The sequence below is a fragment of the Acomys minous genome (genome assembly GCF_964271855.1).
Source record: "Acomys minous genome assembly, chromosome: 14".
NCBI classification, from domain to species: domain Eukaryota; kingdom Metazoa; phylum Chordata; class Mammalia; order Rodentia; family Muridae; genus Acomys; species Acomys minous.
The window spans coordinates 42,288,204-42,309,483 of NC_140496.1; the positions used below are offsets into that span (position 1 = coordinate 42,288,204).

At 50.9% G+C, this 21,280-nt stretch overlaps 1 protein-coding gene and 1 long non-coding RNA gene across 6 annotated transcripts; one reads left to right on the forward strand and one right to left on the reverse strand.

Moving 5' to 3' along the window:
• Window positions 1–671: 671 nt before the first annotated feature.
• On the forward strand, window positions 672–20,260 carry LOC311583143 (lysosomal alpha-mannosidase-like). 5 transcript variants are annotated; one of them, XM_084756464.1, is made up of 24 exons: window positions 672–729; window positions 3,595–3,697; window positions 3,837–4,010; window positions 4,513–4,706; window positions 5,082–5,214; window positions 5,479–5,624; window positions 6,984–7,100; window positions 7,784–7,866; window positions 7,947–8,067; window positions 8,135–8,213; window positions 8,632–8,741; window positions 8,980–9,087; window positions 9,319–9,435; window positions 10,271–10,456; window positions 12,083–12,180; window positions 12,281–12,398; window positions 17,741–17,859; window positions 17,948–18,049; window positions 18,167–18,254; window positions 18,359–18,439; window positions 18,892–19,119; window positions 19,379–19,534; window positions 19,621–19,723; window positions 20,072–20,260. In XM_084756464.1, the coding sequence occupies exons 1-24, from the start codon at window positions 706–708 to the stop codon at window positions 20,179–20,181; spliced, it is 2,898 nt and encodes a 965-aa protein (XP_084612590.1). In that variant the 5' UTR covers window positions 672–705; the 3' UTR covers window positions 20,182–20,260. The 5 variants fall into 5 exon arrangements, with proteins under 5 accessions (XP_084612590.1, XP_084612592.1, XP_084612589.1 ...); XM_084756466.1 differs by lacking the exon at window positions 672–729 and adding an exon at window positions 1,192–1,252; XM_084756463.1 differs by lacking the exon at window positions 672–729 and adding an exon at window positions 2,090–2,821.
• On the reverse strand, window positions 16,358–18,979 carry LOC311583190. Its single transcript, XR_014774397.1, has 3 exons — window positions 18,844–18,979; window positions 17,923–18,116; window positions 16,358–17,430 (listed from the first exon to the last, which is right to left on the reverse strand). It is a non-coding gene; the product is annotated as an uncharacterized lncRNA (long non-coding RNA).
• Window positions 20,261–21,280: the final 1,020 nt, after the last annotated feature.

A 21,280-nucleotide genomic window follows, 5' to 3' on the forward strand; every position in this document is an offset into this window, starting at 1 on the left:
TTGTTTAACCATTTTCCCATTTTTTTATTTGGCCCCCCTACATAGGTGTTATTCATCCCAAACCAGCCGCACGGAGCCTTAACAAGGGAATGACTTCCCGTTTCCCTTAAAGGTGGTTGGGTAAGGTTTTGGGTTATGGATGTTTATTTTCTTGGGAACTGGTTCTGTTACTATTGGTCTTATTCAGAGAGAGAAGGAGATTGGACTCAGGGATTTTTCTCTGAGAAGATAGAAATATATAGGATGACAGCACCAAAGGTGGATTCCCCAATCTACTCTTCCACTTAAGGCCTAAAGTGTTACTCACAAGGCTTTTCTAATTCACTGGTATAGAATAGTATATGTTGATGTCAAATAAGTTTATTTTAAATTCCTTGTACTATTCAATTTATCACAAGAATATACATCGTAGGTTCAAAAGATAGATAAGGTAAGAGATTTAGATAAGGTCTTTAAAAACCTCAGAGACCTACAGAATATGCCTTTAAACAATTTTTTTTATTGTTTTGAGGATTTTTTGAAAATGAGACAGATTGACTCCTGGCAACACGCAGCCTCCCTCAAAGAAGGTAATTAGTATCAAGGAACCTCCTTATGTAGATGGCTTCAGGTGTGGCAAATCAGCCACTTGGCAAAAATGTCCTTGTTTTCTGCCACAGACAGAATTCTGCCTGAAAAGGTCAAGCTTGGATACAGGTGGAGTTGATGGCCAAACTCTGCCAAGACAGGGTAGGTGAGTCCCCAATAGTTCCTGCTTCACAAAATGTCTGTCAGATCTATTGGGCCAGAGGCTGAAGATGATGCTCCAACATGTTAAAAAGTTTTGAGTGTTCAGGCGGCAAAGTGTCCCTGCCACTTTTTCATTTGGAAGATGCTACCCTGCACTTCCTGTTTGGTTTTATTTCTTCTCAAGTCTCTGATGGGGTTGAAGACAGCAAAACCTTATGAATATAACATGAATGTAATGATTGTTACATGGTTCTTATGTGTGTATATTGTATATTGGTGTAATATTATAAATGTATAGGTACAAGTTTGTTTTAGATTAAAAAGGGGAATTGTGGAGGAATGTCTTGAGTGGATGTAACAACTGACAATAAAGCGCTGTATAGCCAATCATCTGGGCAGAAAGACAGGAAGAGGAATGCTGGACTTCCTGGAGAGGGGAGGAGCCAAGAATTGACAGTTGACAGGAAGGAAGGACTGTTGACAGTGGGCTGGAGAAGGAGGAAGAAGGCTGAGGACCAGATTGGCAAGTGCTTGGGATATATGTATATTATGAGGTTTAGAGTAGCTTACTTTAGTCTACGAGGAGATCAGGATCACTTTAGACTGTGGCCCGCATAGTGCTTGCAGGTTTAAAGTATGTTTCAGTCTCTCTGTGTCAATTATCGGCTCCCCAGGCAGAAAGGATACAATTTATTGTAACATGCAGGTTAACAGCTTCCAAAATGAAAAAGTGATAGGGACATTTTACTGCCTGAACAGATACATTGAAATATAACACTAACTCTTAAATAGTCCACATGTGTAAAGAAGAGTACTGTTAATAGGCCTGGGGAAATCTATATTCCAATCTGTAGATACACAGGCACACCACTTTCCTTTTCTTCACAGTACTGGGGGCTGAACCCAGCATCATACATGCTAGGCGAACTCTACCAGTGAGGTAGCCTAGCCCAAAACTGACATCCCATGCTCTTGTCTTTGGACACTTACTCCATGGCTTGACTACAGTTATTTCCATGCCCTGCGGAGCGTCGGCCCTTTTAACCTAACTAATCTAGGCTTTGATTTCTTTCTATTTATCTTTCTGTCTATCATCTAAATATTTATCTGTCTATCTATTGATTTATACACCTACTTGTTTCTTCTGAAGTGCTGGGTGTGAAATCCAGGGCTTTCTACACTACTGCAGAGCCATCTTTCTAGATTTTATTGATTTGTGTATTCCTCTACAGCCCTGGCAGGCCTGGCAATCTCACAGCCTGGGATGGCAAGATTCCTGCCCCTGCTCTCAGCATCCTGAGGTTCAAGCTGTATCCCAACACACAAACTCTGGCCCTGGGTTTTCTTATTAGAGCACAGAGTAATGCCTAGCCTGGAAGGCGCTGGGAAGGGTACGAAAGACTCAGGTTCTCTCTCCCCTACAAGGCCCTCCCTGCTCACAGGAGGCTCAGCTTCTGTCTGGACCCGGCTGGGTGCCTCATCTCTGGCATTCCAGTGGCAGTTTGTTTACAGTCCCTGTCCCCACGAGGCAGATCATAACTGCTCTCCACCCGAGTTCTAGCTTCCCTGGGTCCCTCCAGGATCCCAGCCCTAAAGAGAGTGCGGTACCCTCCAATTCCTCCTGCACATTCCACTCCTTAGGAAACATCGAAGTCCACTGGACGAGCTGAATCCGTTGCTCACACTCATACAAAAGCGCCTCAGAAGCCTGAGAGCTAAGTTCTCCTGCCAAGTCCTGCGTGGAATGGGAGTCTGGAGAGATGCAGCAGTTCCTGTGCTCCTAATTCCTCAGTAGGCAGGTCTACAGCTCCAGTTCCAAGTTGGTACAGGCCCTGCCCCCTTCCGTTCCGATTGGCTGGTTCGGATTCTGGGGGCGGAGCGTTCGCAGGGATTTAGCTGAGCACAGGAAACCTGCTGAAGTAGAGTTGCCTGAACCATGGGCAGCCCATCTCTGTCCTCTGGTGTCCATGCTGGTGGTCAGAGGGCTGGGTGTCTCTGGATGAGTTTCTGCACCCTAGGTTTGCCTGTCCTGCCTGTTTCCTTTCTCTTCTTGTTACTGGTTGCACCAGGCACTTGGGCTGCAGGCTATGAGGTAAGCTGGGGCTGACAGGAGGCAATGTATTTGGGCTGGAGTTGAAGCAGAGGTTGGGGCGCTACTGATCCCTAGGTGACTGCTGCTTATCAGACGCTGTGGTCTCAGTGCGTGCATTGCGTCTCTGAAAAGGCCTGGCGTGAGCCTGAGAGCAGGCTTGCATGTGCTTGTGTCCGTGTCCCTGGGACTCCAGGCAGCCAGCTTGCCTTTTGCACACACTTACCTGTGATTGGGGAAAGGATGAGCAGTCACTTGGGAACAGGACTCCACGCTTTGCACAGGTTGTGCTTGCTGTGGTTCCACTTGCGTGGCCTTGCTGCTTGGTGACTGTCCAACTCCCTGTCATGCCCGCCCCTGTCCCCAAACACTTTGGGCCAGTTTCCCTGGCAAAGCTGCCTTGTGAATCTAGATCACCTGGAAGTTCTCCCTCCTCCCTTTCCAGAGTAGGACTGTGTGAGCTGGGCTGCTCCTTCCTAGGCACCTTCCTTGAGGCTGCCTGGGGTCCTGGTTTGGCCTCTCAGCTTCCCGATTCCTTCCTTGTGCAAAGTCACCTCTCTACACCTCAGAGGAGGTGTAGGCCTCAGAGTCCTGGCCTGACAAGCAGACCTAATATGTGCTTGCACCGCCTCCCTGCCTGCTGTGTGACGATGGAGGTCAAAAGTCAGGTCTTGACCATGCCAGGCAAGGTTCTACCTCAGAAGCCCCAGCCTACCTGCCTCTCAGAGTCTCGGTTACTGACATGGAATGTGTATGTTCTTGGGGTCTCTGTGCAGACATGTCCCACAGTGAAGCCAGGCATGCTCAACGTGCACCTGTTGCCTCATACCCATGATGATGTAGGCTGGCTGAAGACAGTGGACCAGTACTACTATGGCAGTGAGTGGAGATGGGGGTGGGATGGGGCCTCGACATCTTTCAGGGACCTGGACATTGGGGTAAGAACAACGGGCCCTCTGGACTCTTGATCAAGTCCTAGGTTTTCCTGGCCTCTCACTGCCTGACCACATGTCCACAGGACAGAATGATATTCAGCACCCATCAGTGCGGAACATCCTCAACTCGGTAATCTCCTCTCTCCTGGAGGACCACACCCGGCGCTTCATCTATGTGGAGATGGCCTTCTTCTCCCGTTGGTGGAAGGAGCAGACCAAGGCGACACAGGACAGCGTGCGGGACCTGGTGCGCCAGGGTGAGCCTGCACCAAGAAGTGAAAGGAGGAAGTGCAACCAAGCCTGTCCTTCTGCAAACTGCATATCTGACATTACATATATATATATATAATTTATGATGATTTATTGGGGCAGTGTCTTATTCTATATTCAACCCTGACCTGGAGAATGACTTGTAGACTTGGCTGGCTTTGAACTTGTAGAAATCCTGCCTCCCTGGCTCTCTCGTGCTGGAAGGGAAGGCGTGGGAAGCCAGGCATCTCTGAGATTTTTATCGTGTCGTAGTGTGCACACTCTGTACCCAGAGTTCTAACAGCTTACAGTCTGTCTTCCTGTGGAGAAGCGTGTCTCGCCAGGCCCCCTCCAGTGGCTCCTCGGGGAGGCCAGCCATGCAGGTCTTTGCGCACTGGCTCTGAACTCCCCTCCTCTCCTGGCTCCATGCACAGCATCTTCTGATTCCCAGCCTTGCCCACGATGCCCACTCCCAGCTGCGCCCCTTCTCCCCTGGCCTCCCCTCCACAGGGCGCCTGGAGTTTGTCAATGGCGGCTGGGTGATGAACGATGAGGCAGCCACCCACTATGGTGCAGTTGTGGACCAGATGACACTTGGGCTACGCTTCCTGCAAGACACATTCGGTAGCGACGGGCGTCCCCGTGTGGCCTGGCACATTGACCCTTTTGGCCACTCTCGAGAACAGGCCTCCCTGTTTGCCCAGGTGCCAGCCACCCTACTGCTTCTCCTTCACTTGGCCTGGCTCCTGCTTTAGCTGCTCACACCCTGCCCTCCTCTCGTGATCTCTGCGGCTAGACCCTGGCTTGCTGAGACCCCCTGTCCAGGCTGAATTTGACTCCTGTGAGTTAAGTTCGGCCCTGGTCTATGTCCTAGGGACCCACGGGTGCAGACTGCTCTGCGTCTCCAGCTGGCTCGCTCCTTCCCTTGATTAGGCCTCACTAGAATTTGGGCTCCACCACTGAGCCATCTTTCTATCCCTGAAAAGCCTAGGTTGACTTGGACATACTTTCCTATGCTGTCTGTCCCCCCTGGGCCAGAAGGCCCTGCACTGCTTACCCCACCCCTTCTGTCCTCCCAGATGGGGTTTGATGGCTTCTTCCTTGGGCGCATTGACTATCAAGATAAGATTGTTCGAGAGGAAAAGCTGAAGATGGAGGAGGTGTGGAGGGCTAGTGCCAGCTTGAAGCCCCCCACTGCTGACCTCTTCACTGGTAAGTGCGCGGGAGAGTAAGGTCATCGGCCCTCAGGATCAGAAGGGTCCTCTGTGATTTTGTGATATGCTGTGATTCTCTGAGAATTGATAATGGTTTTTGAGTGTGGATCTGTATGAGTGTTTGTGTGTGTGTGTGTGTGTGTGTGTGTGTGTGTGTGTGTGTGTATTAGCCCTTTGGAATTTGGATTTTTATCCTGGGTGTTATGTCACAGTGTCAGACTCCAAGGCAGGTCTGGGGTGCTGAATCTGGTTTGGTCTACAGGTGTGCTCCCCAATTTTTATACCCCTCCGAAGAACCTATGCTGGGATATGCTATGTGCAGACCCTCCCGTGGTAGATGATCCCAACAGCCCTGAGTTCAATGCAGATGTGTTGGTCGCTGACTTCCTGAAGCTGGCCTCTTCCCAGGTAACCTAGCTGTCCCAACCGTGTCCAGGGCATGCAGGCACAGACCCCAACCTATCCAAAAGCCTCCGTGGGATTTCTCTTTCGGATTTATTGTGCATTAGCAGGATACACGAGGGGCTGGAGAGACAGCTCCGCACTAAGAGCACCTGCTGCTCAAGTAGGAGACTTGAGTTCAGATCCCAGAGCCCACACGAAAAGCTAGTCATGCGTGTTCCTGTATGTGGTTATGTGCGGCCCCAGCTCCGGGGCTGTAGAGACAGGAAGAGCAGTGGGCCTTCTGGGCCTCATGATCGGGAAGAAAATGCAAGTCCAGGTTCTGGGAGGGTCTGACTAGATGAATAGGCAGAGAATTGTTGGAGGACGCCTGACACTCTTCTCTCAGTTGTGCACTCGTGAATGGACACATGATATCACACACACAAACACACGCACACACAAACACACACACAGACACATATACACACACACATAGGAATACACATCATGTAAATGTACTGTTGCCAGCTGTACTGGTGGAAACTTTAATCCCAGTACCTGAGGGTGGGGGTCAGGCAGTCAGGTCTCTGTGAGCCTGAAGCTGGCCTGGGAGGACATAGTGAAAGCCTGTGTGAAAACAAAACAAAGAAACAAAGCAAGGAAGTAGGCCAGTGAGATGGCTGAGGGGTAAAGGTGCTTGCTGCCAAGCTTGAAAACCTGAGTCAGGTTCCAGAGCGCACTTGCAGTGAGGAGAGCACTGACTCCTGCATGTTGTTCCGTAGTCTCTGAGCGGCTGCTGTAGCGCGCACACCTTATGTCCCCTCCCATAAGAAATAAACATTGAAAAGGAGGAGGAGGGAGGAGGGCAGAGAGTGCAGCTCAGCGCCGTGGAGCCTCCTCTGAGCACGGGACTGTAGAGTACCTCAGCAGCTGCTGGCTGTTTCTGTGGTTTTCACACCAGGACTTAGATATCCCAAGCTGGCCTTGAGCTTGCTATGTAGGGGAGGCTGGCTTTGAACCTCTGCTCCTCCTGCCTCCAAATGCTGAGAGTAGAGATAGGCCCCAGCATGCCTGGGGGGCAAAGGCAGGCTTGGTACAGCCTGTCCTGGACTCTACTGTGGGAGCTTCACACTCCGCCCTGCACTGCTCACTTCCGTGTGTCCAGCTGCCCCATGTGCCATAGTCCCCACGCAGGTGGACCTTCTTGTTTGTTCATTTGTGTTCAGTTTTTTGTCGTGTACTGTGTATCTACCTCGGGGTCTTGAGGGTACTAGTGTAGTGTTCTGACACTGAGCTATATCCTCAGGTCCCCACATGTAATTTTGCACCATGAGGCACTGGGAAAGGGACTCCCAGGCCTGAGGACTGCCTTGTCATCCACAGGCACAGCGTTACCGAACCAACCACACCGTGATGACCATGGGTTCAGACTTCCAATATCAGAATGCCAACCTGTGGTTCAAAAACATGGACAAGCTCATCCGCCTGGTCAACGAGCAGGTCAGTGCCTCCCTGTGTGCATTACTCAGCTTTCTGTCATTATCATCAGTGCCTGAGGTGGGCAGGGAATAAACAGAAATGAGTCAAGCAGGGAGGTCACCGTAGAACAAGGGACACTGAGGACTGCTCTGAGTGAAGGCCAGCGTGGAACAGGTAGATGGATGGACACACACACACATAGACATACATGAACACATAGAAACACACACACACACACACACACACACACACACCAAAGACCCTGTCTCATAAACAAAACCATACACAGAAACGAAAATAGGGAAAGGTTTATTTTTATTTTTCCTTTTTAAACTGTTTTGTGTTTTGAGACCAAGTCTTCTGTGTCGACCTGGCTGTCCTAGAACTCACTATGGGTTTCAGGCAAGTTTGCCCTTCTGGCCTACATCCTCTATACTGTGGTTTATAATTCTTCTTTCTGGCTGACGTCTCCTGTTCCTCAAGATAGAAGCTACAGCTAAGCATGGTGGTCCTTTCCGGCCTTTGTAGGGATCAGGCAAACAGGTGGTGCATAGACACATATGCAGGCAAAACATCGATACACATTAAATAAACAAAATAAATGTGAAAAGCAACAACAACCAAATAGAGAAGTTGATCCATTGGAGGCCTGTGGGCCCCGGAAGGTGCGCACCCCCAGGCTCACACACTCCTTTCCCCAGCAGCAGGCAATCGGGAGCCGGGTCAATGTTCTCTACTCCACCCCTACGTGTTACCTCTGGGAGCTGAACAAGGCCAATCTCACCTGGTATTTGGGGCAGGGACTGGGGAGTTTGGGTGGGGTTGGCATGCTCCGTGGAGTGTGACTGCTCTCCATGTCCCGTGCAGGTCGGTGAAGGAGGACGACTTCTTTCCTTATGCCGATGGCCCCCACATGTTCTGGACTGGCTATTTTTCCAGCAGGCCAGCCCTCAAGCGCTATGAGCGTCTGAGCTACAACTTCCTGCAGGTGCGTGAGCATGTGGGCATCCAGGAGGCCCAGAGGAGCCCTGCCCAGCACATGTCTTTCTCCTCAGGTGTGCAGCCAGCTAGAAGCACTGGCAGGTCCTGCAGCCACCGTGGGACCCTATGGCTCAGGAGACAGCGCTCCCCTTAGTAAGTGTCATCTGTGGACCCTGGGATTGAAGCCAGAGTCCAAAACCATCTCTAGGGCCCACTTTACTTTTGGTGGTGCCTGGGATCGAACCCTAGACTTCTTCAAAGCCAGACAGCACTATACGTCTGACCACTGATCTCCATCCCTACACTTTGCGTTTCCTTTTGAAGAACTTATGTTGTTGTAAGACACGAAGTACAGATGGCTGTGAGCTACCATGTTGTGTCCCCAGTCAAACCCTGGTGCTTTGAAAAGTCAGCCAGTGCCCTTAGCTGCCAGGCCATCGCTCCAGCCCCCACAGCTGTTCTTAATTCTCCCAAGGGCACTGCTCCCCAGCACCGGACCGTTTGTGTGTGCTTGCTTGGTGGTGGGCTCAGCATTGTGTGAGGAGGCAACTGACTGGCATTCTCTTGGCAGAGGAGGCAGTGGCTGTGCTCCAGCACCACGATGCCATCACTGGCACTTCAAAACAGAATGTTGCAGATGACTACGCCCGGCAGCTGGCAGCAGGATGGGGACCCTGTGAGGTGTGTGGGGCAAGGGTAGAAATGCGCATGTGTGTGTGTGTGTGTGTGTGTGTGTGTGTGTGTGTGTGTGTAGGGGACAAAACACTCATATGGGCTTTGAGGGGAAGCCAAGAGTGAGGAGGGGTGTATTCCTGGAAAAAGGGGACTGGTTATAGGGAGGGGGCGGGGCCTATTATGGGCTCACCCAGACTGCCAGGGCTGCAGACCTTGGTGCAGGTCTTTTGGTGATCCTTACCAGGTTCTGGTGAGCAACGCCCTGGCACGGCTGAGCAATTACAAACAGAACTTCTCATTCTGCCACGAGCTCAACATCAGCATCTGTCCAGTCAGCCAGCAGTCAGGTCACGTGAGTCGGGGCTGGGAGCAGGAGGGACAGGACCCCAGACTGTGAAGTCTGCAGTGAAGGGGATGGAGTGGGTGCCTCCTGTAGTTTTGGAGGGCATTGTGGGTGCAGGAGGCTGGTATAGGGAGTTGATTCCTGGAGGCAAGGCTTGCCCTGGAAGGCCAGGCTGTGTGGGCAGCTGCACTGCTAAGGGCTGGGGTGGCAGCTGTGCTGTGACTAGGGCTTCTGATGTAGTTCCAGGTGACTGTTTACAACCCCCTGGGGCGGAAGGTGTCTCAGATGGTTCGGCTGCCAGTCACCAGAGGCGAGTTCATCGTGAAGGACCCTGAAGGCCACACAGTGCCCAGCAATGTGAGCTGCACATGCAATGGTCCCTTCCCAGTCCATTTTCCCCAGGCCGTCTGGATGCGCCCATGTGTTTCTTCCTTGTCTGTTTGTCTCCCAGCTCTGTTCTGAATCGCAGCCTCCTGGGGAACATCTCTCTCCCAGTAGAGCCAACTTCAAATCGTCCCCTGGGATTTCTTTTCCTCCCTCCCTCCCTCTGTCCCTTCCTTCTTTTCCTTTCCTTCCTTCCTTCCTTCTTCCTTCCCTTTATTTTTTCCTTTCTTACTTCCATTCCTTTTTTCTTCCCTCTGTCCTTCCTTCCTTCCTTCCTTCCTCTCTCCCTCTCTTCCTTCATTCCCTAGTTCTTTCCTTCCTCCCTCTCTCCCTCGCTCCTTCCCTCCTGACCCTCTCCTGTTTCTTCCCTCAGACAGGCTCTCACTGTGTAACCCCGATAGCCTCCCATTTGTGATCTTCCTGCCCTAATCCCCTCCGTGCTAAGATCGCAGGTTTGGGTCACCTCACTGTTCCGCATGAGATTTTCTGGTTATGGACGGACCCTTCTCCCCAGGAGGTCTCCTCTTCTGACCTCTCATCCACCTCTTTCTCTGTTTGCTGACTCCTCGCTTCCGTGTGTAGCTGCACCTTCCTCCTCTCTCTCCTCTCTTCTCTTCTCCTCTTTCCTCCTATTTCCTCTCCCTTCATGGAGGTACAGGTTGTGCTGACAAATGCTCTTCCGTCTCTCCCCATCACAGCCAGGTTTTCTCCCATCTATTGCTTGCCCTCTGAGGGTGGTGTTGTCACCCATGCTGGTTTCTTTGTGTCTTCTTGACCCTGATGAGCATCCTGTCCTCTCTCACTCAAGGTGGTGCTGATTCCCAACTCTTACAGTAAGATGTACGAGTGGGAGCTACTGTTCTCGGCCTCGGTGCCTGCTCTTGGCTTCAGCATCTACTCTGTGACCAAAATGAGAGGTCCTAAGTCCCAGACGCACAGCCTCACAGCCAGGCTCAGGAAACCCACGTCCCAGGTCTTAACCATTGAAAATGAGGTGAGATTGTACCTGCGCTCCTCTCCTTGCCTCTGTGACAACGACAGTGTTGTAGAAGTATTGGAATCTGCGTCAGGAGGTTCTGGATCCTTGGTTTCCCCTCATCTCTCCCGAGTATGTGTTCTCTAGTGAGGAGGGTGACCTGTGAGGCTCAATTTCCTTTCTAAGCAGTGGTGTGAATCTTATCAGGACTAGATTGATATAGGTGCGTGTCCTTCTGCGCCTGCTAATATCCAGGGTCATCCCCAGATGTGGCTGTCAGCTTTCTGTCGGGAACCGAGGAATCTTGAGATCAGAGCTGCCAGGTCTTTCATGGCCAGCTAGAGTCTTAGGGCGAGGCTCATGGGCTGGGCAAGGAAGGTTTCTGTTCTCACAAGGGGAGGTGGAAATAAGTTTTCTATGGGGTGTTATACGCTGTGTGTGTGTGTGTGTGTGTGTGTGTGTGTGTGTGTGTGTGTGTGTTTTTGGTTTTCGAAATAGGGTTTTTCTGTGCAGCCTTAGCTGTTCTGGACTTGTTTTCCAGTCCAGGTTGCCTTCAAACTCACTGTAATCCCCCTGACTCTGCTTCCCTAGTGGTGGGAATAAAGGCGTGTGTCACCATGTGTGCCCAGTTTGTTCCTTTAAATGAGACTTGTGGGATTAGAGAGCAGTGAAAAACATAAAAAATGATAAATAAATAAATAAATGAATAATAATGCTTTGGTAGAAAACCATTGACACCTTGTCAGCTCAGCCTCTGCCCTCACATGCATGAACAAGAATGTACACACACAATCATATACACATGCAAACATGCCACATACAGAATGTCATATGATGATATTCCTGTAAAGATAATTAATGTCCATGCAAGTATCACTATGATATATTCATTGTTACTATTCAATTTTTTTCTCTTCCTGTTTATTTGAGACAGGCTTTCTCTATGTAGCCTTGGCTCTTCTGCTATTCCTGCTGGCCCCCAAATCACTGAGATCAGCCTGCCTCTACCTCCCAAGTGCTGGGTTTAACTTCTCTTCAGATTCTTAAGAAATAACAATATTTTCTCTATTTGTTTGGGCCAGGATCTCACAGAGCTGAGGCTGTCCGTGAACTCGACAAGTTCAGAATGACATAAAATCCTGCTCTTCCTGCCTCTGGCTCTTGTGTGCTGGGTTACAGGCATGTCCCACTGTGCCAGACCTGTATTGAGCTGAGCCTCAGTCCCAGAGCTTCCCACATGCCGAGCACCACCTCTGTGGCGATGCTGTGGTCACTGTTGGGGCATGAAACTGACTCTGTGGAACTAAAGCCCTGCGGGTCCTGGCGATTGGCTGATGGGTCAGGTGACACATTGGTCAAACCCTGGAGCAGAGGAGGAGTGAGATCCATGCAGGGTGCCATAGTTGGCCTGTGCTGCTGTGGGGTGAGCAGCCAGGGTAGGAGAGTAAGGGGGTCGCAAAGGGCTGAGTTAGTCCCCGAGGCCTCGCTGTGCAGAGAGTGGCCAGATGGGGCTAGAGTTGACTGAAGCAGCTGTGACAGGAGTGTTTGCTTACTGGGTCTCATGCAGCAGAGAGATGAGGGAGCTGAGGCCAAGGAAGGCTGAGGAGACGCTGGTTTACATCTGTGCTCCCTTTCCCCATGCAGTACATACGGGCCACGTTTGACTCTAGCACAGGGTTACTAAAGAAGATTGAAAACGTGGAACAGAACCTCTCGCTCCCTGTGAGCCAAGGCTTCTTTTGGTGAGGAAGGGCTCCTATGTCGGGGAAGGGTCCACAGAGCTTGGGGCGGTTGGCATGGATCTGAGGTCCCCTCCCTGATGCGTGTTTTCTCTGGTTCCAGGTACAATGCAAGCACTGGAAATGAAGAGAGTGATCAAGCCTCTGGTGCCTACATATTTCGACACAACCAGCTTGAGCCATTGCCTGTGAGCCGTTGGGCTCAGATCCATGTCCTGAAGGTCTGTGTTCTGGGAACCATGACTGGGCTTTGGGCGTGGAGAGCAAATGTGGAGTTGGGGAGCAGGATGTGCCACATGTAAGGCTTGTTTAGAGACTATTACACTCGGAGTGTGTGTGTGTGTGTGTGTGTGTGTGTGTGTGTGTGTGTGTGTGTGTGTGCACGCGCACATGCACAAGGGTGGAGGTTACATGACAGTTTGTAGGAATCTACCACATGGATCCCTAGGATAGAATGTGGGTCACCAGCCTAGGCAGGAAGTGCCTTTACCCCCTGAACCAGGTCTCTGGTCCACGACAGAGTTTTCCTGTGTAGCTCAGCCTGGTTTCACAACTCTTGATCTTGCCTCAGCCTCTGGAGTGCTAGGGCTACAAGAGTGCATCACCGTGCCTGGCTTTACTCTTCCTTTGCATATGGAGTAAGACCCCAGGCTCCAGCTGCTGATGCATGAAAGTCTCTACCATAAATGTCTCTCTCAACATGTTCAAATCCACTCCTAGCTTTGGAATATGAGGAGAATGGGGTGGCAAGTGCACTAGGTCAGAGTTCACCGAGGTCTTGGAAGTGGGTTTGTTTCTTGGCCTGTAGTTGAGATCCCTTGTATATGCAGAAAGGCCTGAGTTCTGGGTCCACACCAGCACAAGAGAGCACCAAGGACAGGAGCACTTGGGTAGCTGAGGGAAGCAGCCCAGGATCAAGGTCTAGGCTTTGTAAGGTCTCTGTCTCATTGTCTCTCAAACACACACACACACACACACATACACACACACACGCACACGCGCACGCACGTAATCACCTGTGTAACTTGTGGTGAAGGTCACCAGATTTGGATTTGTAAATTAAAACAGACCAGGTTGGGTGGGCCACTGTGCAAATGAAGCTGTGACAATTTTATTGAGCGAAATCACATATTTTGTAACTTTATCAAAAACCGAATATAATGCGAATTGCCAGGATCAATACACTTGAAGTTGTCATGATACAATGAAGATTTCCAGGGAGCGCAGGATGGAAGGGACTTTGTGTCCAGGGAGCCATGAAGTCCAACGTGAGAATCTAGACGCATGCCTCTCTAAGCAGCCAGGCCATGCCAGCTCCATGGTTCCTTCCTATTCCCTTTTATATTTTTCAATTTCAGGATGTGCAAGTCAATCCTTACAGTAGATGGGGAATAGGACATTAATCTCAAGATTATAATGCTTCCCAGTATCAGCAGGAAAAATCTCCCCAATGACATTCCTATGGACCATAGTTTAGAAGTCCAATTAGAGACAGAAAAATAATGTCCAAAATTCTTTGCCATCAGTGCATCAGTGGAAGAGGGTAACTTGTTGAACTCTGAATGTTGAATGGTTCCTATTTGACCATACAAGACGAGAGCATCAATACCTAAATTATCACGTGACCGACTCTGATTGGGGTCAACATGATTAGCAGTGGAGGCTCTCAGGATTTCTGAGTCATTGACAACTACAGGAACATTATTCCCTCCCCAGTTAGCAAAGTCAACAGGTTGCTTAGGTCCATGAGCCAATGTCTCAGCAGCAATCGCTGCATTGACTGAGCAGACAACACGGCAAAGAAGAGCGATTTGGCAGCCACACCTGCCCTGAGGTTTCTGTGTCTCTCCCTCAGGGTCTAGGTTGTCATTTGGGTCATTGCTGGTAGGCAGGCTCCCTTCTTCATGCTGGACACCCGTGTTGCACTGTTCTCTTCCTTCAGCTGTAGCCTCTGGAGATGCTCTGCAATCTCAGTGTCCTTCTTTCAGAGACTGAGCCAGTCTTTCAGGTGTCCACACTGGCTTTCCAGCACCCTGAGGAAACAGAACAAACAAAGCCTGAGCTTCAGGGAATTTCTGGATCTGGGCCACTCAACTGCCTGATAATATCTTTCCAAAGGCCTGAGACCCTGAGTTTGAAAACAGGGTTGCTCAGTGTGACAGCCCTGGCTGTCCTGGAACTGGCTGTGTAGACCAGGCTGCCCTTGAACTTACAGAGGGAGAGCCTCTTGCCTCTGCCTGCCATGTGCTGGCATTTAAACTGTGCTCCACCATGTCAGGCTTATTTTGTTGAGTCTTACTAGCTTGTTCCTGACATCTTTCTGAATAACTATCTTCCACAGTAAATCTTCCCCCCTGAGACACAGGCTTTTGCCCAGACCCTCCCTTCAGAGGGAGGAAAAAGTTGCCCATAAATAGAAGGAAGTGGACACAATGCCAAGGGGGCAGCTGGTCCATGCTGAGCACAAGCCTGCCTAAGATCCTTAAGAGTCTTAAATGAAGTGGGTTTATAGCTTCTGACTGTTTGCCCAGGTGATTAGGATCCAGCATTTCATTCACAGGAAATGAGACCATTCTTTGGTGCCTTTCTTAATGTTCAGGCTTACTACAGGTCTCTATGCTGGGAGACCTGTGCTGTGGCTTAAAGGGAGTTAATTCTGTCTTGGGGAAAAGCGCTCCCCATCAACCTCAGAAAGAAGTGAAGGCCAACATCAGGGCGGGAGGGGGCTCTCTTTGCTCTCAGGACCTGCACGTGGTGGATAGGGCTGAGGAGTGAGGAGACTGGAGCTGGAGGTGGCAGAGCAAAGCCAGCACAGGGAGGAGGAAACCCTCCACCTCCTCACAGAGACACTGCAGCATTTAGGCTCTAAATTTTCTTCTATTCCCAGTGTTAGTTCTGCCTTTTACTGATCACTTTCCTTTTATTGGTGACCCTGTGGTTTTTATCTACTACTGCTTTAATTTCTTCCCAAGCTGAAGAGCATCATTAGGAGATTTTCTGGTCCGCTTGCATCTCATTCTCCCTGCTTTGTTCCTCCTAGCTGGGACCAAGTCTGGGATCCTGAGATCCCTCTTCAGGAAAGAAAGCGAGAGCTCATCATGAATTCCAGGAGTCCATCACCTGGTGGTGGCTGCTGTAACTCCTCCCCGAGTAACAAAGTGTTTAGATCAGCAGACAAGTGTTTCTCCTTTGACCCCAAGTGTCCCATCATTTTTACCTCCAATGAGTGCACCTGTCTTATTATACTTGTGTGCACATGATTCCCACGGTTTCTCTTCCTTAACATTTTTCTCCTTTTCTTTTTTGTCTGTCTTCCTTCCTTCCTTCTCGCTTCCTACCTTCCTTCCTTTTTTCCTTCCATCCCCACATTTCAGGTCCATCTTCAGGAGCTGCCTGTAGGCACCTGTGCTAACTTTCTGTGACAAGGTCACCTGAGACAGTTGAGAGGAATAAATCAGGGCAGGTTGGAGGGGCCACAGCACTACTGCGGCTGTGACAATCTTACTGAGAACAGTTACACTTTGTACACCTTTATCAACAATGGACTACAGTGGCAGTTGTCAGGATCCACACAGTTGTGGTTGTCAGAATACGGTGAGGTTTCAAGCTGCACAGGACACACAGGACAAATGTCTAAGACCCTTTGTCCTGTCAAGCATCCACGCTTCACTGGCTTCCAAGAACTCACAGGGAACAGAAGGTGACCTGAGAACTTCACTGCCTGAGGGAGCAAGTTGGAATGGAAGGTACATTGTGTCCCTGGAGGGATTGACCATACTCAGAAAAACCTTACGACACATGCCTCTCTAGGCAGCTTGTCAGGCCAACTCTGTGGTTCACCACACACATGCATACATGAAGGCGAGTGCACATGTGCTAGGATAGACACAGAAACAGCAAACAGAATATTTAGTTTTTTGTTTTTTCCCTTGCTTGTTTTTTGAGACTGATTCTCTGTGTAGCTTTGGCTGTCCAAGAACTCACTCTGAAGACCAGGCTGGTCTTGACTTCACAGAGAGCTACCTGCCTCTGCCTCCTGAGCGTTGGGAATGAGGGTGTGCGCTACCACCATCAGGCTCTCAATAACATTTTTATGTGGGGGGATATTTGATACTTCACACTTACTTGATCTTGGAAACTCAGGAGGCCCCTGATGGTTTTCTGCTAAGGTGGAAAAGGAGTAGATGCAGGGTTCTGAGGGCGCATTTGATGGGGTTCCCCTTTAGGCAAATGTCGACACACCTCCATTAGAATATGGGTTGGTCTTCGGTAAAAGTTATCTAAATCAACCGCGCCTGCAGCCGCATGAGATTCTCTTCTTCTGGGCCATGCATGATGATGCATGCTTTTAATCCCAGCACAAGAGGCAAGGGAGGAAGATCTCTGAGTTTGAGATCAGCTAAAGCTACGTAGTGAGAACTCATTTCAAAGAACAAAACACCCAGACTCTAGCACCACCACAACTATCAAAACAAACTAAAAGAAGAAAGAAAGAAAGAAACAAAGGTCTTTTTTTTTTTTTAAACAGAGTGTCTGACTGGGCATCAGGGGAAGTTGACGGCCTCTCTTTTCCAACATTTCTTCTGTCTTGTTCTTGTCCCTCTAACCTCTCTAATGTGCAGCCCCACTCCTGGTCTAAGATCGACACCCAGGCTCAAGCCACAGCATCTGAATTTGAGCCAAAGAGAGGGAAACGGTCAAGGCCCGTGTTCATGCTGCCTTGATCCTTTTCCATGGGGCAGATTGTGGCCACACAGTTCCTGATAGCCACAAAGAAGGCTACATGTGTGAACCTAGAATCCCATTCTAAGGAGGGAAGGCAGGGCAATGGTGCGTAGTGAGGGTGTATGGGTACAGTCAAGGGCTATATGGTCCATGGGCATGGCAGCACACCCTTGCATCCCAGCACTTGGGAGAGAGAGGCTGCAGGACTAGGAGTTGAGGGTCAGTTTTCAGTTTTGAGTACCTACAGAGTTTGGGGCTGGCCTGGGGTACTTGAGTGCGTATCATAAAATAAAATGAAATAAAATAAAACAAATTGAATTTATTACGGCCCTGGCTAGGCTCTGTTCTCCAGAAGCAGGGTAAGGGGTAGAGGTGGGATTTTCAGGTTGGGAGGGAGGAGCTGGTGAGATGGCTCAGTGGGTAAAGGTGCTTTCCATGATGCCTGACCACCTTGTTCAGTCCCTTGAATGCAAATGGTGGGCAGGAGAACCAATTCAAGCAAGTTGTCCTTTGATGTCCACATGTATCCTACACTCCAAACAAAGAAAACAAGAAGCTGTGAGAACATCACACCAAGTCAGTCTGAGAAAGGTGGTAGTGGAATCTCCCTTCTTGGAATTCATCACCATATGGGCCCTCCCCTTGCCCAAGACACGATTTCTCTGTCAAGCCTTGGCTGTTCTGCACTCCTTTTGTAGACCAGGCTGGCCTCGAACTCACATCCATCCTCCATCTTCTGCATCCCTGAGTGTTGGTTTTAAAAGGGTTGTGCTACCACTCCCAGCTGCCATGTGGCATTTTCACCATTGCTGACACCAGCCATCCTGTGTGCCTACAGACAGCCTTGGTGCAAGAGATACACCAGAATTTTTCAGCCTGGTGTTACCAAGTGGTTCGCCTGTACCCAGGGCAGCATCATTTGGAACTGGAGTGGACAGTGGGACCAATCCCAGTGGAGTAAGTAGCATAAAGCTTTCCGGAGTAGGGAGCAGCACAGAGTGGGGTTCAGGAGGGACTCACAAGGTGCCTTTTCCACTGAGTACAGAGATGGTTGGGGGAAGGAAATCATCAGCCGCTTTCACACCCCGATGAAAACGGAGGGACAGTTCTACACGGACAGCAACGGCCGCGAAATCCTGAAGAGGAGGTGGGAAGGGGCATCCGGGGGAGTTTGTGGTGTGTGGATTTCAGTGCCATGGGACTTGATGATGAGGCTGAAGAAGAAGCAGGACCCCAAATGTGATGATACTGCACCTCTTTCCAGGCGTGATTATCGACCCACTTGGAGATTAAATCAGACTGAACCGGTGGCTGGAAATTACTATCCTGTCAACACTCGAATTTACATGACGGTACCTGCCCTGCCACTGCATCATACTAGGAAGCATCTCCCACATACCTGGGGCAGGGTGGGCTCCCAGGAGGGCCCCACAATCTCAATCACCCCTTCATCTAGGATGGGCACATGCAGCTGACTGTGCTGACGGACCGCTCCCAGGGGGGCAGCAGTCTCCAGGATGGCTCATTGGAGCTCATGGTGAGAGGGGAGCCCCTCCAAGATGGGTTTCTCCCATAGGGCCCACTCAGACCCAGCCATGCATGAAGGCTCTTGTTGGTACCTGTTTTCTGTGTGTGGCCTTGGTCCCACCCTCTTCCCTTTCCCTCCCTTTGTAACACTGGGATAAGGGCCTGCTTCAATGTCCCTGGATTCTCTGTAATATTTCTAGGTTCCACTTTCCCCTTCTTCTTCAGTCTTTAATAAGGACTTGAGCTATCCCGTGAGGATCCTTTTGGTACGCCCTTCCCTTCCATAGTCTTGGGCTGTTGTCCCCTGGACCTCACTTCTGCTGGGGTCCCTGACAGTCCCTAACCTCAGCCTCATTGTTGAGCCCATCTTTAGTGTGTGTTGGAATTCCTGCAAGCATGTGCCCAACTTCTTACCTGGGCTCACTTGCTAGTTCCTCACTCTTTGCTGGCCGCTCCTCACAGGTGCACCGCCGGCTGCTGGCAGATGATGCGCGAGGTGTGGATGAGGCCCTGATAGAAGCAGGGAGTGGAAAGAGGGTGCGAGGGCATCACCTTGTGCTTTTGAGTTCTGTCAGAGATGCGGCTGCAAGGCACCGACTGCTGGCTGAGAAGGAGGTCCTGGCCCCTCAGTTGGTGCTGGCTCAGGGTCGTAGCAGTGCATATGACTCCCAGGCAGCACCAAAAATGCAGGTGAGAGACAGCAAGGCTGGCAGAAAGGGAGACCTTGGATGACGCCCCCTAAGCCCCTCTTTCTGGAGTGAGGTCCTCCTCAGTGTCAGCATTTCCCCTTCAGGATGAGCGCTGCCCTGTGGTCAGCAGCTGGCTTCAGTACTGTGTCCCTGCTCAGTGTCCTTTCCCACTCAGGACCAAGCCTCATTTCCTGCAGGTCAGCGCTGACTGCCAGTCAGCCTCGGACCACTGCCCTGCACTCATCCCCTTCTTTCTGCAGTTCTCAGGACTTCTCCAGGACCTACCTCCCCAGGTGCATCTCCTTACACTGGCCCGGTGGGGCCCCAAGATGCTGCTGCTGCGCTTGGAGCACCAGTTCGCTGTGGGAGAAGATTCTGGTCAGAACTTGAGCTCCCCTGTAACCTTGAACTTGCAGGTGAGGAGGGTTGAGCTGAGATGACAGGCTGGAGCCAGGCCAAGGCTGGGCTTGCTGGCTCAGCTGGAACCTTCCACTCCCCGCAGAACCTGTTCCGGGCCTTCACCATCACCCACCTGCAGGAGACCACACTGGCAGCTAACCAGCCCCTGCCCACGGCTTCCAGGCTCAAGTGGAGGACAGAAACTGGTGAGGACCTGGCAGGCGTCCTGCCTGGGCCTGGATGCTCAGGGGCAGTGGGAGGAATTTGCTTAGAAGCCACTGCAGAGCTGGAGCACAGGGTCTTAGGAGTGAGCAGTGGTCCAGCAAAGCAGCGGTGCACCTGCAGTTTGGGGCATGGGCTTTTGTCTCAAGGGTGAGTGGGTGGTGTAGGTGACCTTTGGGGATCAGAGAACAATGGCCAGAGCTGGAGAGGGTTTGGGGAACCTTGGGTGACCCTCAGGCACAGGAAGTATTTAAAATCTGGGAGTGCGGTCCTGGTGCGGAGCCGTGAGTGCAGCCTGCATGGGTTCAGGCCTCTGTCTCTTCCCATCCCAGGTCCTGTGTCGAACCCTGCTCCCTCCAAGTTGGACCCTACCTCAGTCACTCTGCAGCCTATGGAAATCCGTACCTTCCTGGCCTCAGTTCAATGGCCAGCACCCAGCTAGGCCTGCCAGCAGGATGGGCAGGCCTCCCCTTCCATTGGTGTAACCTCCCCAAAAAGTCATTAAAAGGCTCCTACAAGGACTCAGGCCCTTCAGTGACTGTGCATTATTTTTGAGGGGAGACATCAACTGTGTGATCTAGGGAGGTCATCAAAGTGTGGCTCAGCCCTGACCCCAGGCTCTGTGTGAAGGTGTCTCCTCAGTGCAGTCATCACAGCAGCCTCACGGTCTCCACGTCTCACTCCTCATCATGGGCTCTCTAGGAATATGCTTCTCCAGAATGTAAACAGTCCTCTGTGTGTATGTGCATGCCCCTGTGCTGTCATGTGGAGCCGGAGGACAGCTTGCCAGAGCCACTTATCTGCAGCCTGGGACCACCAGGGAGCTTTTAAGGTCGTGGTGTATGTGCTTTCCTGCACTGGACCGTGTTGTTGTCTGCAGACAGGGTTTCATGAATCCCAGTTTGTCCTCAGACTCACTACTCACCAAGAGGGATCCTCCTCCTTGCACCTCATGAATGCTGGCAGTGGAGTCAGGGTCCTCCATGACAGGGAGGCTGATCATGGGGACTGAGTGATGGGAAGGTCATGGGTAGCATTCCTCTGCTGCGGGTGGTGGTGGTGGTGGTTCAAGCCTTCGTTCCCAGCACTCAGGAGGCAGGGGCAGACAGGTTTCTGTGAGTTCAAGGCCAGAATGTCTACAGAGTGAGTTCAACCATTCCAGGGCTACATGACACACCCTGCCTCAAAACAAAGCAAACCCCAAAACAACATTGCTTTGTTGAATACAGTCTTACACCAGGCAGGACAGCATTAGACACCACACAATCCCAAGGCTCCTCTGGAAGCTGAGATCATCTTTTCAGTTCAGACTGCCTATGGAGGGGCACTGGCTCTGACCAGGCAGCATCTCTCAGTCCAGGTCCTGTTCCCTGTCAGAGGATGACTACATTTGTCCCTGGTGCAGGGAGGCCATAGGCATGGCACCGGATCCCCCTGGATGCTGAAGGCCAAATTCAAGGAAGGTATGCTGGGCATGGTGGTGCAGGCCTTTAATCCCAGCACTCAGGAGGCAAGGCAGGCAGATTGCTGTGAGTTTGAGG